Raw genomic sequence first — 19,293 nt, 5'->3', positions numbered from 1 at the left:
GTCAGATATTATAATTACACTACAGTCAGTGATTCAGGACAACGTAGTCAAAACATCGTTACGACGTCATTATAACAGATTGCAGCTAGTGGTGACGATGCAATGTATTTGGGCTTCCTGGTTCTGTTCATTTACAATGTGTTTATGACAAGTGTTTTCTCATGGCAGGTTACCATTCAAATGTACAACTGTACGATACGATACATATGTATGTCTTACACAGTACCACAGGATCTAACCAGATACAGCTCTCAATGATATCTATTCTCAAGGTATACGACGCAACGGCCAGGACCCATTCACATATCCCATTTCCACATTCAGGGACTGTTCATAGGAACGATATGAACGACAAATCATAAAATATAAACATGTAGCCATCGTTCATTCATACAGTATCTTTGTTTAAAAAAAAAAAAAAAGAAGCCAATTAAAAGGCCAGGGGCAGAATGTGCAATGTCCAAAGAGAGAGGGATTTGTTAAACAAATCACACACAGCTCCTTCCTCTGTCTGTGACGTTTCCTAAAGTTCATAAAGCACTTGACTTGCTCTCCTAATACGTTTAAGAAACACGTCTCCACACACGGAAGGCAACTTAAAACTAAAAAATTATATACAGAACGCACCGGAGTGGCTAAACAAGGTTTAAGAAGAGCATTCGTGATAAGATAGGAGTGGGGAGAGTGACATTTTTAGATATGCGTAGTGGAGTCCTGTCTTTGATGTAAAAGCTTGACTGAGTTAAGTCCTTTTTGTTCCCAAAACCTGGATTCGGTATGTTCCTCTTTTCATCCATCTCTGTCTGCAAAGTCTGATATGTCCTTGACTTATCCGGGAGGACGACCTACTCTGTCATTCATCCCTCTATCCATCCACACATTCTCTCTCTCTTTCTCTCTCTCTCTCTCGGTCGACCCTGCTTCAGCTCTTGTCCTTGCGGGGGCTCTGGCCCTTCCCCGCCTCTCCCCCCTTGTGGCTCAGTCTCTTCAGGACCTTCATGGGTTTGAATTTACCCCCTTTCTTCTTCTGCTCACCCTCCGGATCCTTCTGGAAGTCTGGGGGAAAGAGGGGCGTGAGGTTAATATTCATATGCGGCCGTTTGTGTGTGTATGCCTGTGTGATTGAGTGAGCTTTGCCGTCCCTCCTTACCTTTTTTCTTCAACATGGCCGCCAGAAGCTTATCCTCTTCCTCTTCCCTGCGCGCGGGAGGCAGAATTACATCGCCGTTAGCCACCAACATCTCTACACTAACATCTGCCCAGTAACCACAGCCTGGTTCGCAGCACTTGTCCCATCCAAGTTGATTACCTCTGTCTGTCCTGGTCCATGTTGTTGATGATCTGGTTGCGCTGCTCGATGATGGCGACCAGCTCGGCCATCAGCTCCTGCTCCCGGCTCTTGTCCTCCTCGCTCCAGTCCTTCTCTGCAGGGGGGGAGGGGGGAAAGGAGGATGGAAAGGAGATGATCTACAGACAGTATTCACTGTCATGTGATTCCTCTTGGGCCTGGTTCCAGGGTTGGAATGTTTTCAGGGTTGAACTTAGTTGTCAATTCTTTGGGGGAGGTGGAATGTTTTCCTTGGCTTCCCTGGCTTACATAAAAATAACAATAATAATAATAATAACAATAATAATAATAATAAATAATTCATTTATTTAATAAAACATTTTTAAAAACATTTAAGACATTTTCGTGTTTGACTTCGTAGCCTCTTCCCCTGACTACCACTTTTTGGTGTGGTACACTGTTTTGGTATCCTGGTTCGGAACACGGGCTTCTGGGTCTAACGTCTCCCCCAACAGGAAGTGAGGTAACGCGCCGCCGTATACACACCTGGCTTGTTCAGGAGACACCTCAGCTCGTACTCCACGTCTGCTTGTCTCTCCTCCAGGTTCTGCTGTTTGGCGCTGCAGACGAACACACACACACACACATCACTTGACTATATGACACAGTCTTACACTCACTCACACGCCACTTGACTATTTGATACAGTCTTACACTCACTCATATTCTCTCACACACACACACACACACACACACACACACACACACACACACACACACACAACTTGACTATATGACAGTCTTACACTCACTCAGACTCTCACACACACACACAGTCTCACAAATGAACACACTCCCAACTTTGCAATATCCCATGGAGACCTACACACAAACACAGCTGTAATGTAATCAACTGATCTTACTGTAATTCCTTATTGTCAAAAAAACAAAATAGTCCATCTCTCTCTTTATCCTACACGCATGCACGCACACACACACAGGTTACGTACGTGTAGACCAGCTCAGCCTCCCTCCTCACTAGCAGGTGTTTGTCGTGGATGAGGGTGAACCAGTCCACCAGCATGCGCTCCTCCTCCTCGTCTGAGAACACACAGAGACAGACAGCATGTGAACATCTGGCTGATATAATATAACATACTGTATTAAGGATGGTTGCAGGACCTACAGTGTATCAAACCCACTCTTAAAAAAATAAAATAAAAATAATAAAAAAAAAAAACTTCCATGGGAAATTCTTCATTGAGAATGCTACTATAGCGGGATGGAATTATAATATGAAGGATGATGATCAGAAATGTGTGTGTTCACGCGCGTGTGCGGCCTCACCGTTGGGGTTGTGTGGATGTGTGTGCATATGTGCGGCCTCACCGTTGGGGTTGTGTGGATGTATATGTGTGTGCGTATGTGCGGCCTCACCGTTGGGGTTATCCCTGAGCTTGCTCTCCAGCTCGACTCCCCTCTGCTCCAGCTCGTCCAGCTGCTTCTCCAGCTCTGCCATCTCACCATGGATGTCCTCCACTGGGATGTATTGGTCTGACTGCACCTGGGGTCGGAACGCACGCGCACACACGCGCAGACGCACACACACACACACACAGTTAGTACAGTCAATCAGTCACTTACTGATTTTAGGTCCAGGTTAGCATTCATTAGTTCATTCATGCAATTGGTATCGATACTATTAGGGAGACTAATCAATGCATTAGGCATTATAATACCAACAATGGGGCAGACAGATGTGAGGTCTTGATCCGCTACAAGAGTAAGACTGTGGGGCGAATTCACTAAAGGATTGCGCAGCTTTTCCTGACGCAAAGCCTGTGCAAATAAGTCAAAAATTATGTTTGCTATTCACAAAGCCCTCGCAAAGGGTGAAATACGGTGTTAACTGCGTTGCGTTCGTCATTGCGTTGCTCTGCGCCGGTGTTATTAGCTCATATTTAAATTAGGTAATATGGGCGGAGAATGTTCCCCTTTCTATGCAAATGAACATTATTGCAAAACCCGCCCAATTCACAAACATCGGCGCAAATTGCCTCACGCAGTTAAAGTGAAATTAATACCGTTTTCAGAAACGTGGTGGTATTTAAGCGCAAGGGGTGTGTCGCGGCCAGCCTGTCCGCTGATCATGGCAGCAGTGATTGTTGCGAGGCGAAGGCATCGCAATGCCAGGCATGTTGTTCGTGAGAGAATATTTAGAAGAAGGTCACTTTTTGATTTAACACTAGAACCACCGCGGTAACTGTTTGGACACCAGAGCGCGCAGCTCTTCAGCCAACTGGAGGATGAAGTCGCGTCTGGGGAGGCTCAGTTGACTATGCGTCTCTCCACCCGTCCCCAACGAGTCCAAGCTCCCCCAATGAATATAATAGCCTACATAGCACGAAACTGTGCGTATAATAGTCTATACGCGAAACTGCGCATTCCCTATAGCTGTTCATTGAACGGCTGGGGGCCGACATAGGTATAAATAAATAAATAAAAACATAGCCTACACAATATTTGTTTTATTTGAATGGTCTTGAAAATATTTTGCTTTTGTATCATAGGTGACGGCAGGTATCATCTTCAGCCATGGATGATGACTCCCGTGCGTAATCCTTCCAACGTTGGAGAGGCGGCGTACAACTGGGCTCACATCAGGACGCGCGGTGTGATTGAGTGCACATTTGGAATCCTGAAAAGCCGTTTAGATGCCTAGATCGTACCGGTGGGGCAATGTTATACACTCCCCCAAAAGTATGCCAGATCATCGTGCTGCAACTTGCATAACATAAAATGAATTTTTTTCCTTTGTTCGTCTTTTTAAATCATTCCACCTCCGTTTGCAGTCTTCCGCGTTTACACACACAAATGGCACTGACTGATTGGGAAATTAAACCCCAAATATGATTTTTTGCTGCAGTCGTGAAATTTTTTGCCGAAAGCTGTGAGACATGTTTTTGAACCTCGTCCGTGAGGCCTTCAAGTTCGCTGTCTGAAAATCGTATTTTTCTTTTTCTGTCTGCCATCGTCCAATGATATGCATACGAGTTGTATGCGCTGTATGCGCAGTATTTATAGTCATTTCCTATATCAGCAGCACATTGCACTCAGCCGCAAACACCGAATGGGCGTGTTTGCGCTGGGATATTATTAGCGCAATGTCTTTAGTGAATAGGTTTTTAAAACGGAGCACATAGCGGGCGCAACTGACGCGCAATATTATGGTGCAATTAGCGGGCGCAATTTGCTTTAGTGAATTCGCCCCTGTGTGTCCATCAACGAGCTGTATGTAGCTAAACAGCGCCAAGCTCTGGGAAACGCACTGGGAAAGCTACATTGATTGGCTACATTGATTGGCTAGAATATAGATGTTTTTGACAACTACGTTAGCACAAAGTGTTGTGTTTTTTGCAGACTGCAGATAAACTAGTTAAGATAGCTAGCTAATGTTAGCTAGTGCTAACGTTCGTTCATTTCTGCAGTCTTGCCAAAAATGTACTGTCCTCGTCGTCAGAACAGCCTTTTACTGTTGCCTTTTACTTTTGATGTCTTCCAGTCAGGATTTCGACCACACTACAGCACCGTGACTGCTCTTGTGAAGGTCTTCAATGACATCCATTTAAACACAGACAATGGCAGAATTTCAGTCTTAGTATTACTGGATCTCAGAGCTGCATTCGACACGGTTGACCACAACATATTACTAGGCTGACTGGAAAACTGGCTGGGAATTTCTGGCACAGTGCTAGACTGGTTTGAATCCTACTTGAAGGACAGGGACTACTTTGTGTCTATAGGCAATTACAAATCTGAGCGGACAAAAATGACCTGTGGAGTTCCCCAAGGCTCCATTCTGGGGCCTATTCTGTTCAACATTTACATGCTCCCACTAGCTCAAATAATGGAAAACAACAAAATATGTAACCATAGCTACACAGACGACACACAAATTTATCACCAAGGGACTATAATCCCATACAAGCGCTGAGTAAGTGCATTGAACAAATCAACGATTGGATGTGCCAGAACGTTCTTCAACTAAACAAAAATAAAACTGAAGTAATTGCCTTTGAAGCCAAAGAAGAACGATTCAAAGTCTGCGATCAGCTCCAATCAGTAATGCTAAAAACCACAAACGAAGCCAGAAATCTTTGTGTAATCATGGACTCTGACCTGAATTTCAAGTCACATTAAGACAATTACAAGGTCAGCCTACTATCACCTGAAGAATATATCAAGGATTTAAGTCTCAGCAGGATCTGGAAAAACCATGCGTTTATCTTCAGTAGACTCGACTACTGTAATGGTGTGTTTACAGGTCTCTCTAAAAAGTCGATCAGACAGCTGCAGCTGATTCAGAACGCTGCTGCTCGAGTCCTCACTAAGACTAAGAAAGTGGATCACATCACTCCAGTTCTGAGGTCCTTACACTGACTTCCTGTCTGTCAAAGAATTGAGTTTATTATATATATTATATTATATATATTATATTTGTGATCTGCTGCTACGTTATGAACCAGCCAGACCTCTCAGGTCGTCTGGCACAGGCCTGCTTTCTGTCCCCAGAGTTAAAACAAAACATGGAGAAGCAGCGTTCAGTTGTCGTGCTCCACATATCTGGAACAAACTGCAGGTCTGCTGCAACTCTCAGTTCTTTTAAATCAAGAAAGAAGACTTTTCTTTTCGCCGCTGCGTTTTATTAAATCAAATAATTATTCATTTGTACCCTGCACTGTAACTTTTATTCCTCTATTTTATTTTTCCTGCATTTTGTTTTAAATGTCCTTTTTTTGCATTTCATTTTCTTGCACTTTGTCTTGATGCTTTTAATGTCTCATGTAAAGCACTTTGAATTGCCTTGTTGCTGAAATGTGCTACAGTATACAAATAAACTTGCATTGCCTTTTACAGGCTGACAGTTTTAGCTAGCCTGTGCTTTAGCCCAAAAAGTTCAACTTTTTTCAACTCAAGAAAAAAAAAAAAAAAAACGCCAAGAGCTCATGGCGCTAAAAAGCGTTTAAAGCACAGCTCTCTAGAGCTCGAAGCGACCTACCCATTGTAAACAACGAGAAAAAAGTGCCAGCTCTAAAAAACATCCCGTTGGTGGACACACACCCCTAAACCTAGAAGTAAAGTGTTTGTGACTGTGAACTGCAAACCATCACTTTGCTCCAAGCAGCAGTTTTTCTGCTGAGTCACTGAGTGGCAGGAAGGCTCGCAGGAAACATTTTCTAGACAAACGTTGCGCGTTTCACCGCGGGCGGTCGCTCACCTTGCGTTTGATTAGGGGGAAGCCGTGGCCGGGGGCTGGGGGTCTGGCGGGGCGGGGCCCCCGGGGGGGTCTGGTTTTGGGGGTGGCCGGCGAGGGGGAGGCCTTCCTATTGAACGGGTTCTCCTTGCAGGGTCGCTGGGGAAGACGGGGGGATAAGTGATGTAACTGTAACTGATGTAACTGCTACCGTAACACGAGTGATGTCACCGTGCTGTTACTGTGATGGTACTGTACTGAACTATACAACATCCAACCCTTGGAACACCACAATGACATCCAGTTCTCAGTAGAAGGTCTGTGTCATCTCTTCTCTGTAAGATTATTGAATACAGGAATATTGGACAGTGGAGAATTTTGTTCTTTAGGCTTTGCATGCTGCTGGAGTTCAAATCAAACGGTTAAGGGTACCTTGCTGTGTGAGGGTGGAGCCAAGGGGGCCTGGCCCCCCGCCGCTGCCAAGGGACTGGCCGTCGCAGGGGGCCTCGGAGGTGGCGGCCTCGAACTCCGATTGGTCTGCGGGGTTGCCGGGGCCGAGCTGGTGTTGGCCGGCACGGCGGCGGGGGGGGAGGGGCCCTGGGAGAGGCGGTCCGGCAGGTGTTCGGCCGAGGAGGTGGAGTGGGAGGGTGCGGGGTCGCAGGGGGCGGGGCCGCAGATGGAGGGCTCGGAGACGCTCTTGGTGAAGGGGTGGTCCTGGCCGTCCAGGGCCCCGGGCCTCGGGGGAGGGGGGGGGTGTGAGGAGCTGTGGTCGGAGGCGGAGGACAGGCTCTCTATACTAATGGCTGGAGAGGGAGAGGAAGAGGAGGGCTGGGAGTGAGGAAGAGCTGAGGAGGAGGAGGAGGAGAGCCAGCAAACGGGAAAAATACAGAGAAGTTGAAACGGAAAACGAGTGGGAGTTGGATGGGCAGAGAATGGAAAGACAAAGAGGAAAAACAAATGAACATCGCACACACAAACACGCATATTTCTCAAAAACACAGAACAAAACAAACGTTTGTTTGTACAGGAGGGTGTGGTTCTAATGACAAAAAGGATGCTTTTGATTAGCTAGCCTTTACTGGCCGTTTGATGTTAAGTGAGTGTCCCAATAGCTTCAGCCATGGGCCAGTTTGTATGCTTTGTATGCTTTGTTTGTATACACAGATGTGTATATTTTGCACTCCTGCCCCTCATAGTGCCGTGCTCAAAGGCCCACCGGTCGCCAACACATTTGGTCATCTGAGCGTCCGGGTCGGGCTCCCCCCCACCGTGACACGTTTGGAGTGTCCCACTGACCTGCGTTAGCGCCGGGCGCCTGAGGGGGGCGAGGCGCTGGTCCCTTCCTGACCCTGGAGCCCCCCGGGCTGGCTGAGCGGGAGGAGCTCCCTCCGCCGGGGGTCGTCGTGTCCGTGGGACCGGTGGCCTCGCCCGCTGCAACCTGCGTGATGCTGTACCAGGGGTGGATCGCTACGATGGCGGGCGCCACCGCCGCCGCCCCGACTGCCTCCTCCTCTTCCTGCTGCCCCGCCTGGTCCTCCTCCTCGTCCTCGAAGGGGTTGGCGGGCGCCGGGGGCGTGGCCGGCCGGGAGCCCGCCCCTTTCAGGGAGGACAGAGAGCCGGCGCGCGCCGGGGGCGTGGCCGTTCCCGGGGGTGGCGGGGGCGGGGCCGGTTTCTTCTTGGGTTCGGATTGGACGAGGGCGAGCCAGGGCGGGTCTTTGGGCTTGGGGGTGTCGCTGGAGAGACTGGAGCCAACGGGCGCATTATGGAGACGGGAGATGACAAAAACATAACGAAACGGACCGATGATGAGTGCATGGACACACACACACACACAATTCTGTGGAACAGACTGCAGCGGTTGCGTGACAGATGGATAGAATGAACCAAGTCACTTGAGAGTGTGTGAGGGGCTGGTTCCATATCACCAGCTGGTAGGCGGCACTAAAACCACGCCGTGGTCCTGAGTCAGCGGGAGTGAGCGTACCTTCCAGGAGAACGGGATCTGTCCCGGGGCCTGGGAGCAGGAAGTAGCCTGCCGTCTTCACCTGCCAATCAAAACACAGGTTGAGGAGAGTTGTAAGCCCGACGCCATGGACAGATTAGGGCCGGGCTCAGGACGACTTTTTAAATTCATAGTTATGGTTAAGCTCGGGCTATGTGATACAGACACACGTGATGTAGCGTTCCTTCGCACGAGATGTGAAAATAGACCAGGCCGAATGTACACAGCTGAGCTGGCTGCGTTAGCTAGTCAGCCGACGCTACTGTACTTTAATGTGGCTGCCATCCTTTTCCTGCACAGCGCACGCAAATGAACAGCGGAGTGGAATTTACCGTAAATAGTTTTGCCTGTGATTGTCTTAGGATTTGTGAGGAATGTTAAGACTATTCAACGCAAGCAGTTTTGTTGCTCATCTAACAGCGAACTGGTGAGTCTGACATTAATGTTTCAGTTTGTGGGCATGTAGACTAATTGTTGGCTAGGAAGAGAGACATTTCTTATTTTAGTTATTTTTTTTATTACTTCCATGCACACAGTATTTGTATTAGCTCATGACATTTTCAACCTGATCGTTCCTGCTTCACCCGATTCATTTTCCAAGAGAACGGAATTCTCTGTTATTGCATTGTGCATTTTCAGTTGTAGGCTAATGTACTGTAGCTGTATGTAGTGATATTGGCTTCGGGCTTAAGTCGGGCACAGGCTGAGTAATTGATTAACTCGTCGGGCCGGACCAGAATGCCACGGGCTTGGACCGACATTTCAGTTCCCTCACAGACCTCTAGCTCTCAGCTGTTGATCCGACACTCACCGTTGACCGCCAGGCTGTCCGTCACGCGTGGTGGGCGGACAGGGCGAGGTGGGGGGGTGGGGTGGTCGGGGACCCGGCGAGGGGCGGGAACGGGCCGGCCCACCCCTCCTCCTCCTGCAACGCGGATCACAGGCGTGGGGGGGAGGTCATCGCCATTGGCCGTGTATTTGACGGGGGTCTGAGACTCATCCTCCTCCTTCTCCGCCGCCGCCTCCTCCTTCTCCGCCGCCGCCTCCTCCTCCTCCTTCTTCTCTGCCTCCTCCTCCTCTGCGCCCTCTTCGTCGCTCTCGTCGAAAGGATTAGGCGGGGCGGAGGGCGGAGGAGGAGTCTCAGCCCTGACCTCTTTCTCTCCGCCGCCTTCACTCTCCTTCTCTTTCTCCAAAGAGTCCGTTTTGCTAGTCGGGGGAGGAGACAGCGCGGCAGAGTCGTCGGTGGGTGTGGAGCGCTCGTTGGCGACGACCTCTTGTGAAGGAGTGTTCGCCTGGTCCTTCCCAGGGGGCGGCGGCGGAGTGGGTCGGCCGATCCGGGCCGACTGAATCCACGCCGGCTTTTTGCTGAGGTCCGGTCGGCCGTTCTGATTGGCTAAGGCAGACCTGGCAAAGTGATGCGTGCAGACGAGCGACCCTGACTCACTTCCTGCTTTGTAGGAGCCGGGCAGTAGTGTGCTGCTACACTCCCTACACCTGAGAGAAAGACAGAGGGAGGGAGAGAGAGAGAGCAGAGGAGAGGAAGAGCGAGGTAGAGGTAGAGAGAGAGAGAGAGAGAGAGAGAGAGAGAGAAACTACTTGTGAGTAATTGGGCATTACAGAGACCACTTGACACCGCACCACACAAATTCCATATCAAACTTGACACTGGATTCAAAGTATAGAAGGTTTTCATGGCTGGCCATGGTGGAGGTTTAAGCTTAAATTTAAGCTGACTAGCTAGCTAGATAGATTAGATAGATAAACAGGTAGATAGAGAGACAGACAGACAGAGGGATAGACGGATAGACAGATAAACAGACAGATAGACAGACCTATCCAGCTAGCTATCTACATTCAGTAGCCTAAATCCTCTGACATGGCCAACTGATGACGGGCCGTGAGAACCCTCTATTCGCCGACGAGCGCCACCTAAACCCGGCGCCCGGCTGCGAGGCGCGGCCGCCCACCTGAAGCAGTTGCGGTGGTAGAGCTTCCCGTCCACCAGGAACCTCTGCACCAGATGCACATGCTTCCGGCAGGCCGCGCAGGTGCTGCTGAGGGTGTTCCGCCTGACCTCCGCCACGCCACCGGCGTCCTCCTCCGCGCCCGGCGCCCTCGTCTAGCGCACGCCGGCGGGTGGGGTGGGGGTGGGGGGGGGGAGGGGTTGGTGGCGGTGGTCGTGGGGGATGGAGAGGATAGGGGGGAGGGGGAGGCGGGGGAGGGGAGGGAGGGGAGGGGAGGGAGGGGGAGATCAAACATGGTAGTCAGGATCGAGGACACTGAGGAGCCATTCGGCTTGGGCTGGCTAATCTGACCCAGGTCCGTCGCTACTTCACCTCTACGCCGTTGGCTAAATCCTCTCATCACTATTGCATTTGTTTTCATCGAGAACATTGTTCGATAGATGTGCAGAAAAAACAGATATGTATAGAGAGAAGGGAAATTAAGATTTAAATAATTTAACATCTAGTATTAGTAGTTTAAAAATCTATTATGGTCTTTTTGAGTGGTATGAGCTGTAAAAATTTATAGCAGCAAGGAATTCCCCTAAACTTGGCACACACAAAATGTTAGAGTATATAAAACAAATGTTTGTCTTTGTTGTTCTGTACAGGTTTAAAAAATAAAAGAGAGTTAAAAGGTGACTGACCTATATAAGGTTTGGCTTTGACCCCCCCAACCCCCCCCCCCCCCCTCCCTACTGCCTAGGACCACAGAGAGGAGGGCAGATCAGAGGTGAGGAGGAGGAGGAGGAAGAGGGAGAGGAGTGGACCTCCGTCTGAAGAGGAGGAGGAGGCTGATATGGTATGGGGGGGGGGGGGGGGGGTAGAAGTCGTAGAAGGCGAAAGAAGGTGGAGGAGAGACAGGATACAGATTCTATCTTTATAGACTAGCTCTTAACCGCTGCGTCGCTATGCCTCCCCGGTAGCAGGAAATGATTTATTTGAGCTGTGCCACGTAAAACGCGAAGCGCGTATTAGTGTTGCTGTTTATGACCTAATATGGTGTGGTGCACAGGTCAAGTAAACCGATACCCCGTTCTCAGTTCCAACACCACATGCAACAACAGAAAACAAAAAAGCATCATCACTACAACAAACCATAAGATCTACACAGGGAATCCAGTCTATGAGGACAGTCTCATGCCTACGCAACATGACAATATAGGAGGGGATAAAGTATGGCAAGCCGGTTGTTATCGAAAAAGAGCCCGACCGGAACGGTTTTGTAACGCACTTAAGGGCTCTTTTTCGATAATGACCGGCTGATCATACGTTATCCCGCTTATTCCACGGCTACTTACCAGCAATACTAATAAGACTACACTTTTTAATTTGCCAGCGAAATGGTTCTGTGTGCTAGGGCAACAGGTTTTTTCAGAGATTGAACATAGGCTACAACAGCCATACCGCAAACTTTCAGACAACTTTCAACTGTCACCCATCGACATATAATGTGTTGCCCTTAGCAGCGGTGGATATTGCTCAGTTGCCCTTTACGTCGGTCAGTTATCGAGAAATAATTCACCGGTATAATAATTCAACACACGATTGTCCAATCAGAATCGAGTATTTCAGTGAGCCGTGTAATAAAGCAACAGCCTCCAACTTAATCTCAGACTTTGAGATCATTTACATACTACAGTCCAATCATTTCAAAGTGTGGCGTTTATGTGGTGGATTGCAATATACTCATGACCATCATTATCCTGCCCAATGCCCATACAAATCTGACAAACTGCCAGTTCGCCATGAAAACATCAAGTAAAACTAATTTCCCTGCGATGTTAGGAGCCTCTCTCCGATTCACAGAGGAGCCTGGGTTCAGTTCTTGGCCATGTACACTCACAAAAGTCTGGAGAATGTATTACAGTTCATGTGGTGATCGTGATGTGTAGAGTACACGATTAAACGTGGTAGGTTTCTGTCATGCACCCGTTAGTTGATCAGAGTTTAGGGAATGGGGTGGATGCCGTAGGCCTCTGTGCGTGCTGTCATTCATCAGTCCTGACAGCGTCTCTCTTACCTCGGGTTCTACCACTCTGTCTTCCAGGGGGGCCACCGGCCTCTTGTGGGCGGGCTCTATGTGGCCCGTACCACTAGGTCTCTTCATGGAGGGGGGGTTGGCTACAGGGTGGAGAGAGAGGTAGGGTTGATTGATTGATTTTACTTTATTGTCTCCGTAGGGAAACTTGTCTTCTTGAGAGAGAGAGAGAGAGAGAGAGAGAGAGGGGGAGAGAGAGAGAGAGAGAAAGGAGGGGGGAGAAAGAGAGAGAGAAGAGACAGAGAGAGAGGGGGAGAAAGGGAGAGAGAGAGAGAGAGATCAACTTTTCACAAGGGCATGTACAGTACAGTATGGGAGGAGGACGATGACATAGGGCTTAATTTGGTGTGTGTATATTAGTGTGTGTGTGCGTGTGTGTGGGTGCGTGCGTGTGCATATGTGTGTGTTTGGTGTGTGTGTGTGTGTGTGTGTGTGTGTGTGTGTGTGTGTGTGTGTGACCCCGACCTCGGCGGCAGCTGGAGAACCCACCGTGGGACTTGTTGGTGAAGAAGTTGTAGTACTGGGAGACATATGTGATGACGCTCAGCCTGTCAGGCACCCGCATGGACACCATGTCCTCCGGGTCCAGCAGCGCCGGGATGCCCAGCTCCGCCTCGGCCACCTCGAACGCCTGGTGGGGGGGTGGGGGGGGAGGGGGAGACCAATGTGAGAACTAGGGCTGCGAATTTCAAGAATCGATTTGATTCCGATTCACAAGGTTCAGAATCAATTATCACGATTCAATTTCGATTTGATTCGATTCAATATTGATTCGTTTTTTTTTTTTGCTGTAACCTTAATTACATGACTGCCAATTTATGCAACACACCAACAGGCCTACTACGGCTGAGTATCGATACTGATTTCCAAAAATGAATGAATCATTGAATGAATGAATTCATTAACTATTCATTCCTTCATTTATTCATTCATTAAATAAAAGATCGATTTTGGGATTCATGAATCGATTCTGAATCATTTGATTTTTTTTTTTAACCCAGCCCTAGTGAGAACAGGTACCTACATTATTTTGCTGTGTGTATGTGTACGTGTGTGTCAGAGAGAGAGAGACGTGTGTGTTAAAGAGTGTATGTGCGTGTCTGTGTGTGTGTCTATGTGCGTGTCCACAGTGTGCGTCAGTTCAACTGATACTTATCATTATTCCACTGCTTCCAAAACAACAGTGACTGTTATTTATCTGCTCATCATCCAGAAAAATGCTGGATGGGAAGCCTGTTGGACTGGGTTTTGGAGAAAAAACATGATCTGCCTAATCAAAAACTCCCCAGAGGAAATGAAGGCCTGAATAGGAGCCTTGCCCAGCACGAGTATGATAGCAAAACACCAAGGATAGAATGATGACTTGGCAGCCTGTCAACACATAATCAGCCCCGTCCACATGGATCCCAACCAATGAATGGAACGTTTGGTGCGCGTAAATATTCATGTGGCCACAGGTGAAACGCTAGCCTATTGATTTGCAATGTTGCTGCTTTGCGCAACGTATTACGATCTACCATAATGCAGCCATTATCACTGAGTCAGCACTATCACCTCTCTCTCTCTCCCATCTACTCGATTTACAGCTGTGAATCCTTCAATCGGTTTTCAAGGTAGATCAACAACAAGCCAGTCCAAATGCGGGAATATCAAAAAAACATGAATTAAAAAAAATAAAAAATGTTTTAAGGCTTGTCTGTGAACAGACCTATTCAGAGCTAAAACATACGTGCAAGTGTTAAGTAACAGTCAAACTGAAATCTGATGGTGGTGATTGGAATTTAATAACGTGGCTAACAGTAGCTTGGCTCGCCGCGTGGCGGTTCACCCTCGGGACTAGCATAAAACCACTGCACCACAGAGAGAACTTGAACGGCGGCCATGGGACAGCATGGTTCCGACCGCCGGCTGCTCTGACGCGACCCCAGAAAGCTCTCAGAGAGGCTCGATGAAATTAAGAAAAAAAGAAGAAGAAAAGGTAAATAGTGAAGCTGCCAAAACAGAACTCTGTTTCTGAGAGCAGCTGGGAGCATGTCTATGTTCCCCGGGTCCTATGTTCCCCGGGTTTTATGCTCCCCGAGTTCTATGATCTATACCCGGGGAACATAGAACCCTTTTTTGTGGGGAACATAGAACCGGGGGAACATAGGACCCGGGGAACATAGAACCCTTTTTTGACCCCGTTTATTCATAGTGTGACAGAACACAGACCAACCAACGTGATAAAAATAGTTTTTTATCCATGCTGTGACTGTGCTGCAATTTGGGACAGGATTTGGAACAGAAAATAAAAGCCACACATTTCCCCTTAGTGTTCTCCTTGGGCCTTTTCTCATTACATGTCCTGTCGTGCTCTCTCCCTCCTTCCCATCCAATGTCAGGCTCCAGTAGAAACTAATAAACAAGTATTTTTACCTCTCGCACACAACACACACACGTCTGACAATACACAACACCCCAATAGCTAACTGTTGACACTACAGCCTCACCTCTATGAGAAGACTACTGTCAGCTACATGACTAAAACCACACACTGGGGGCACGGTGATATTACAACACTACACACACCGCTGCCCAGAGAAGGTGGGGAACCACCAACCACTTGTTGTTAACTTGTTACACATAATTACAATATCTGACAACAACATGGAGTTGTAAGCTAGCTGACATGGAGGCTAACAACATGGAGTTGTTGTAAACTAGCTGACATCGAGGCTAAGTGTTAGCAGTGACATTGCGCTGACTCACCAGATGGTTGTTCTCGTAGACATTCTCTTTGGAGAGGGAGTCGAAGTCTCTGAGGCAACAGGAAAAACACGAGACACATTATTTCAAAACAGATACTAGGTACAACACCATCAAACCGCACTGAAGAAATATGACATGAAGCCAAACTTGGGTATCTTAAGCCAGACTAGGTCTTTGAGCATCTGTGAAGAACTGAGACAACATTATGCTTCTCACGAGCACTTTCCATTTTTAGACTATTTAAAATGGTTTGCTTGAACTGTTTTTGACTGGCTGTGGTGACCCATCGGAAAACCATCACAGGGTTTTAACAGAATGCCTAACTGCGAGTGTTTTGGCCATTCTGTCCTCTTTAGTACCACACAACACACATAAATGCTGCATCATGGGGGGACGAACCGCTGAGATGAAAGGGGAGAAGCCGGGCCTAACAGGAGCATGTGGTTCATAATGACTAGGTAGGCAGGCTGATTTAAGAGCCCTTGAGCAAGGAACCAAACCCAGGCCCTGAACATCCTGCAGTAAAACTGGAAAATTTGTAAGCGGATTTTGGATGAAATTGTGTGTGTGTGACACGTGTGTGTTTGTGGCATGTGTGTGTGAGATATATGTGAGTGTTTATGGCGCGCGCGTGTGTGTGTGTGGAGGGCGGGTAGGGAGAAAAAAAACACACCACGGCCTTGGGAGCGCTTGATCTATGTGGCGTTCTCTAGAATCAAACCTCGTTACAGCTACAGCCCGGGCTGAGCCACACAAAGACCGGTCCTGTTCTCTCTTAATCTGACTCCCATGGCCACAAATGCAGTTAGCTTAGCCACACTGGAAGCTAGCTACGTCACAACCCCCCCCCCCCCAACCACTCTGCCTGTGTGTATGGGCTGAGTCTTCCATAGCCTCCTACAGGGGAGCTGCAGCTGTGCCTGAGGCACTGTTGTGGCATGACTGTCGCCCTGCCCCAGCCTAGCCTCGGGTATGGCATGCTGGAGCCTGTGTGGCTCTCTGTTCTGGGGCGAGACCCATGACAGGGGGGCAAGGGAGGGCGCGCCGACCTAATCCACCGGTGACTCTGCGAGTCTGGCATGTTTATTTATGACCACGAGGTGGAGGAGGAGGGGAAGGGGGGGGCAGCTAATGGTTCGGTGTGTCTGGTGTCCACCTAGCAGCCACATGACCAGGTGAGGGGGGGCAAATATTGACTTGACCGCCTGCAGCTGGCCGGAGACCGGCCTCCTGGTCGGAAGCAGGGAACCAGGAAAGCGTCGGAGGAAGGTGGAAAGGGGGGGTGGGGGGTATTTTGGAATAGTTTAAAATAGATGCGTGGCAAAGTAACAGACAGAGAGGTGAAAAACGCTGCACGGAAAAGGGAACTGAGAGTGAGACAGCAGAGGGGGGGGAAAACGAGAGACGACACCGGGTCACGGGTGTCACGTGTAGAGGAACTAACGAAACGGAAACATGTGAAGAGAGGCCAGTCAGATGTGCGTCCGATTCAGGCTGTCCAGGGAATAACGCTAGCCTCATCCGGTCACTATCACACCCTTTTATTCAAAGTGGGCAACACATCTAGCCTGATTATCAAAGAGAACTGTCAACTCGTTACACTCCGTTGAGAACTTCAAGAATCTGCAAACCTTTAGTGGGCGGACTCGAACGTCTGGACCGAGGCTACAACAAATCACGACTCCATAATAATGCCGTACATACAAACCAAAGTGAATTGGTGAGTGTTAGGGCTGTACCTCCAGCCATTCCTATTATATACTGTTCGTTCCCTTAACAAAAGGTCCACCTCATCAGTAAGGGAACTGTGGCGGTCTTGACCCTGGTGTGTTTCGGAGTTTACAGACGAGGCCTGCATGGAACGCCGAGCGGCGCAGCAGCAGCGCTTCCTGATGGCTGGCCCTGCACTGGACATAAACGAACTGACAGGCGGAGGTCCCCGGCTGCGGATTAGCCTGACGAGACTGTCCGTCCAGATCAGAGTGAGGACAGGACACTGAGGGGGGGGGAGGGCTCCAACCACTGGCTGCAACACTGCGGGGAGGCAGGCAGACAGTGTCTGGGCAAGAGGACAAGCACAGAGGTCGGAGCTGGAGGACGTCTTTAGTAATCGGGCCCTCTCACTTTTTCTGACTGTGAATATGTGCATTGCATTCCTCTGGTTGTACACACACACATACAACAGCTGCACACTGGGCTCACACACACACACACGCTGAAGGACACCAGCCATGTTCACTGCAAAGGCACGCTGTGTTTTTAGACATGAGCTCCACACTCTCACGACTGCGTGCAGATTCAGAGAGCAGGCTATCAGACGGGGCGGTTCCACCATTGAATGTAGGCTACGGTTTACAATTTAAAATAAAGAACATTTCCCTCCCTCCCTCTGAACAGTGGCAGTGTAAGGTTATCTGTCCTCCTCTGCATCACTGCATGCAACTCATGCTGCAATCACGTTGGTGCAGTCAGTAACTCTTGTCAGTACTGCAGCGTGTGTGTGTGTGTATGAGAAAGAGTTATGTAAACAGGAAAAGATGTATGTTGTTACAGACAGGACCAAGCCTGTCACCCCACATTAATTGCAGCACTGTTCCCCGTCTTCATGTAGAACTTAAATAAGGCCTAGATCCACAACAGTGTGTGTGTGTTTGTGTGTGTGAGAGTAAATGGATCATTACTCTGTAACAATGAGATTGGTTGTGTATTTGCAAACCTTATGTTTGCACATAAACACCATTGGTAGAGTGATAAAACACCTAGAGACATGACCTGTATCCTACAAGCAATGACACCAGCCCCAGGGTACGCCTTGTCTATATTTAGGCCTGGTTGCACATGGTGACATTGTTTCTTATTTCGACATGTTTCCTCTGTGTGGCAGGGCCAGTGTTTGGGTTACAATCCACGTAATCAAGACATAATCAAGACGTAGGCTAATAAGGTGTCCTGCCTTGAAGCCGTATAGCTCTCGACTTCACAGGATAGTCTAGCGACGATCAGTTCAGCATTTTGAGAGACAAACAAACAACATAGCGAGTTCTCGTGTCCTAATATGATTACACTACTAGTGATCGCTCTCATTCGTGTCACGAAAATGACGTATTCCAGTCAGAACACTCGGCGAAACTGTTTTGAAGCCGGAACTGTGAGTGTGCTTGCTAATTGTCCATCGACAGTTGTCTGGTATCAGTCAAAAGTTCTATAGGACATAGCCTAATGACAACCATGCCTATCTTTTTCTTTTGCTGTATGACACAGCTGCCAACTTTGGGTCTGGTGAAATGAAGAAAGTTCTAGATTAATGTAGGCTAAACGTTTTCATACTTACATCAGATCGGGTCTGTATCGGTGGATTATTGCACAGAACGCCAATCCATCTCGAAAAGACGATGACATGTTCTTTATGTCCACATCGTTGTAGTTTTCGCATTGTATCCGACACCACTCTTGGAGAGCTTTCAATGAGCCCATGTTTGGGGAGTGAATCCAGATTTGATTCCTTTAACTGCAGTATCGTCCCACGTGTAGAACGATGACAAAGAAATCTTTGAACGAAGAGGAGCAGTCCCACGGTGCTCAGAATGCCAGCTAGATACAGATCCAGATATCAGGCTTGTTGCAGTGAGTCAGGACAACACCCGAAATACATTCCTGCTTGTAGCCGGTCGGGCTTCAAGTCACAGTCAGTAGCTAAGCTAACTAGCTAGCAAACAGGTTCGGTTTCTACTTTGCTGCTCAACCCAACCTGATCAAAAATGGAGCTATCCTTGCAATAAATGAAGCTATAATTGCAAGTACATGTTGTTAAAAAAAACAAATAGTCTAAGAATATGGCAACCTAAATTAGCCTACATACCCACAGTCCAAATGCAGCTGTTATGTCAATGTAGGCTATAGGCTTCAATGGTAGTCAGCTAGCTACTGTAAACCTGCTGTCTGATCAGCCGGGTCGAG

At 48.4% G+C, this 19,293-nt stretch overlaps 1 protein-coding gene across 1 annotated transcript; it reads right to left on the bottom strand.

Moving 5' to 3' along the window:
• Positions 1-621: 621 nt before the first annotated feature.
• Positions 622-18,810, bottom strand: micall1a (MICAL-like 1a; the record flags this gene model as incomplete). The annotated part of the gene is made up of 16 exons (XM_084440839.1): positions 622-1,056; positions 1,151-1,197; positions 1,310-1,424; positions 1,835-1,908; positions 2,299-2,389; positions 2,726-2,852; positions 6,567-6,701; positions 6,975-7,387; positions 7,839-8,284; positions 8,527-8,587; positions 9,356-10,038; positions 10,512-10,663; positions 12,571-12,671; positions 13,078-13,219; positions 15,337-15,385; positions 18,668-18,810. 16 exons carry the CDS (start codon positions 18,808-18,810, stop codon positions 923-925), a joined length of 2,913 nt encoding a protein of 970 aa, XP_084296965.1. The 3' UTR covers positions 622-922.
• Between the last annotated feature and the right edge of the window lie 483 nt (positions 18,811-19,293).

This window comes from Borostomias antarcticus, assembly GCF_949987555.1.
Source record: "Borostomias antarcticus genome assembly, chromosome: 7".
NCBI lineage: Eukaryota > Metazoa > Chordata > Actinopteri > Stomiiformes > Stomiidae > Borostomias > Borostomias antarcticus.
Note: the sequence above shows the minus strand (reverse complement) of the source record. Positions and strands in the feature narration are given on the sequence as shown.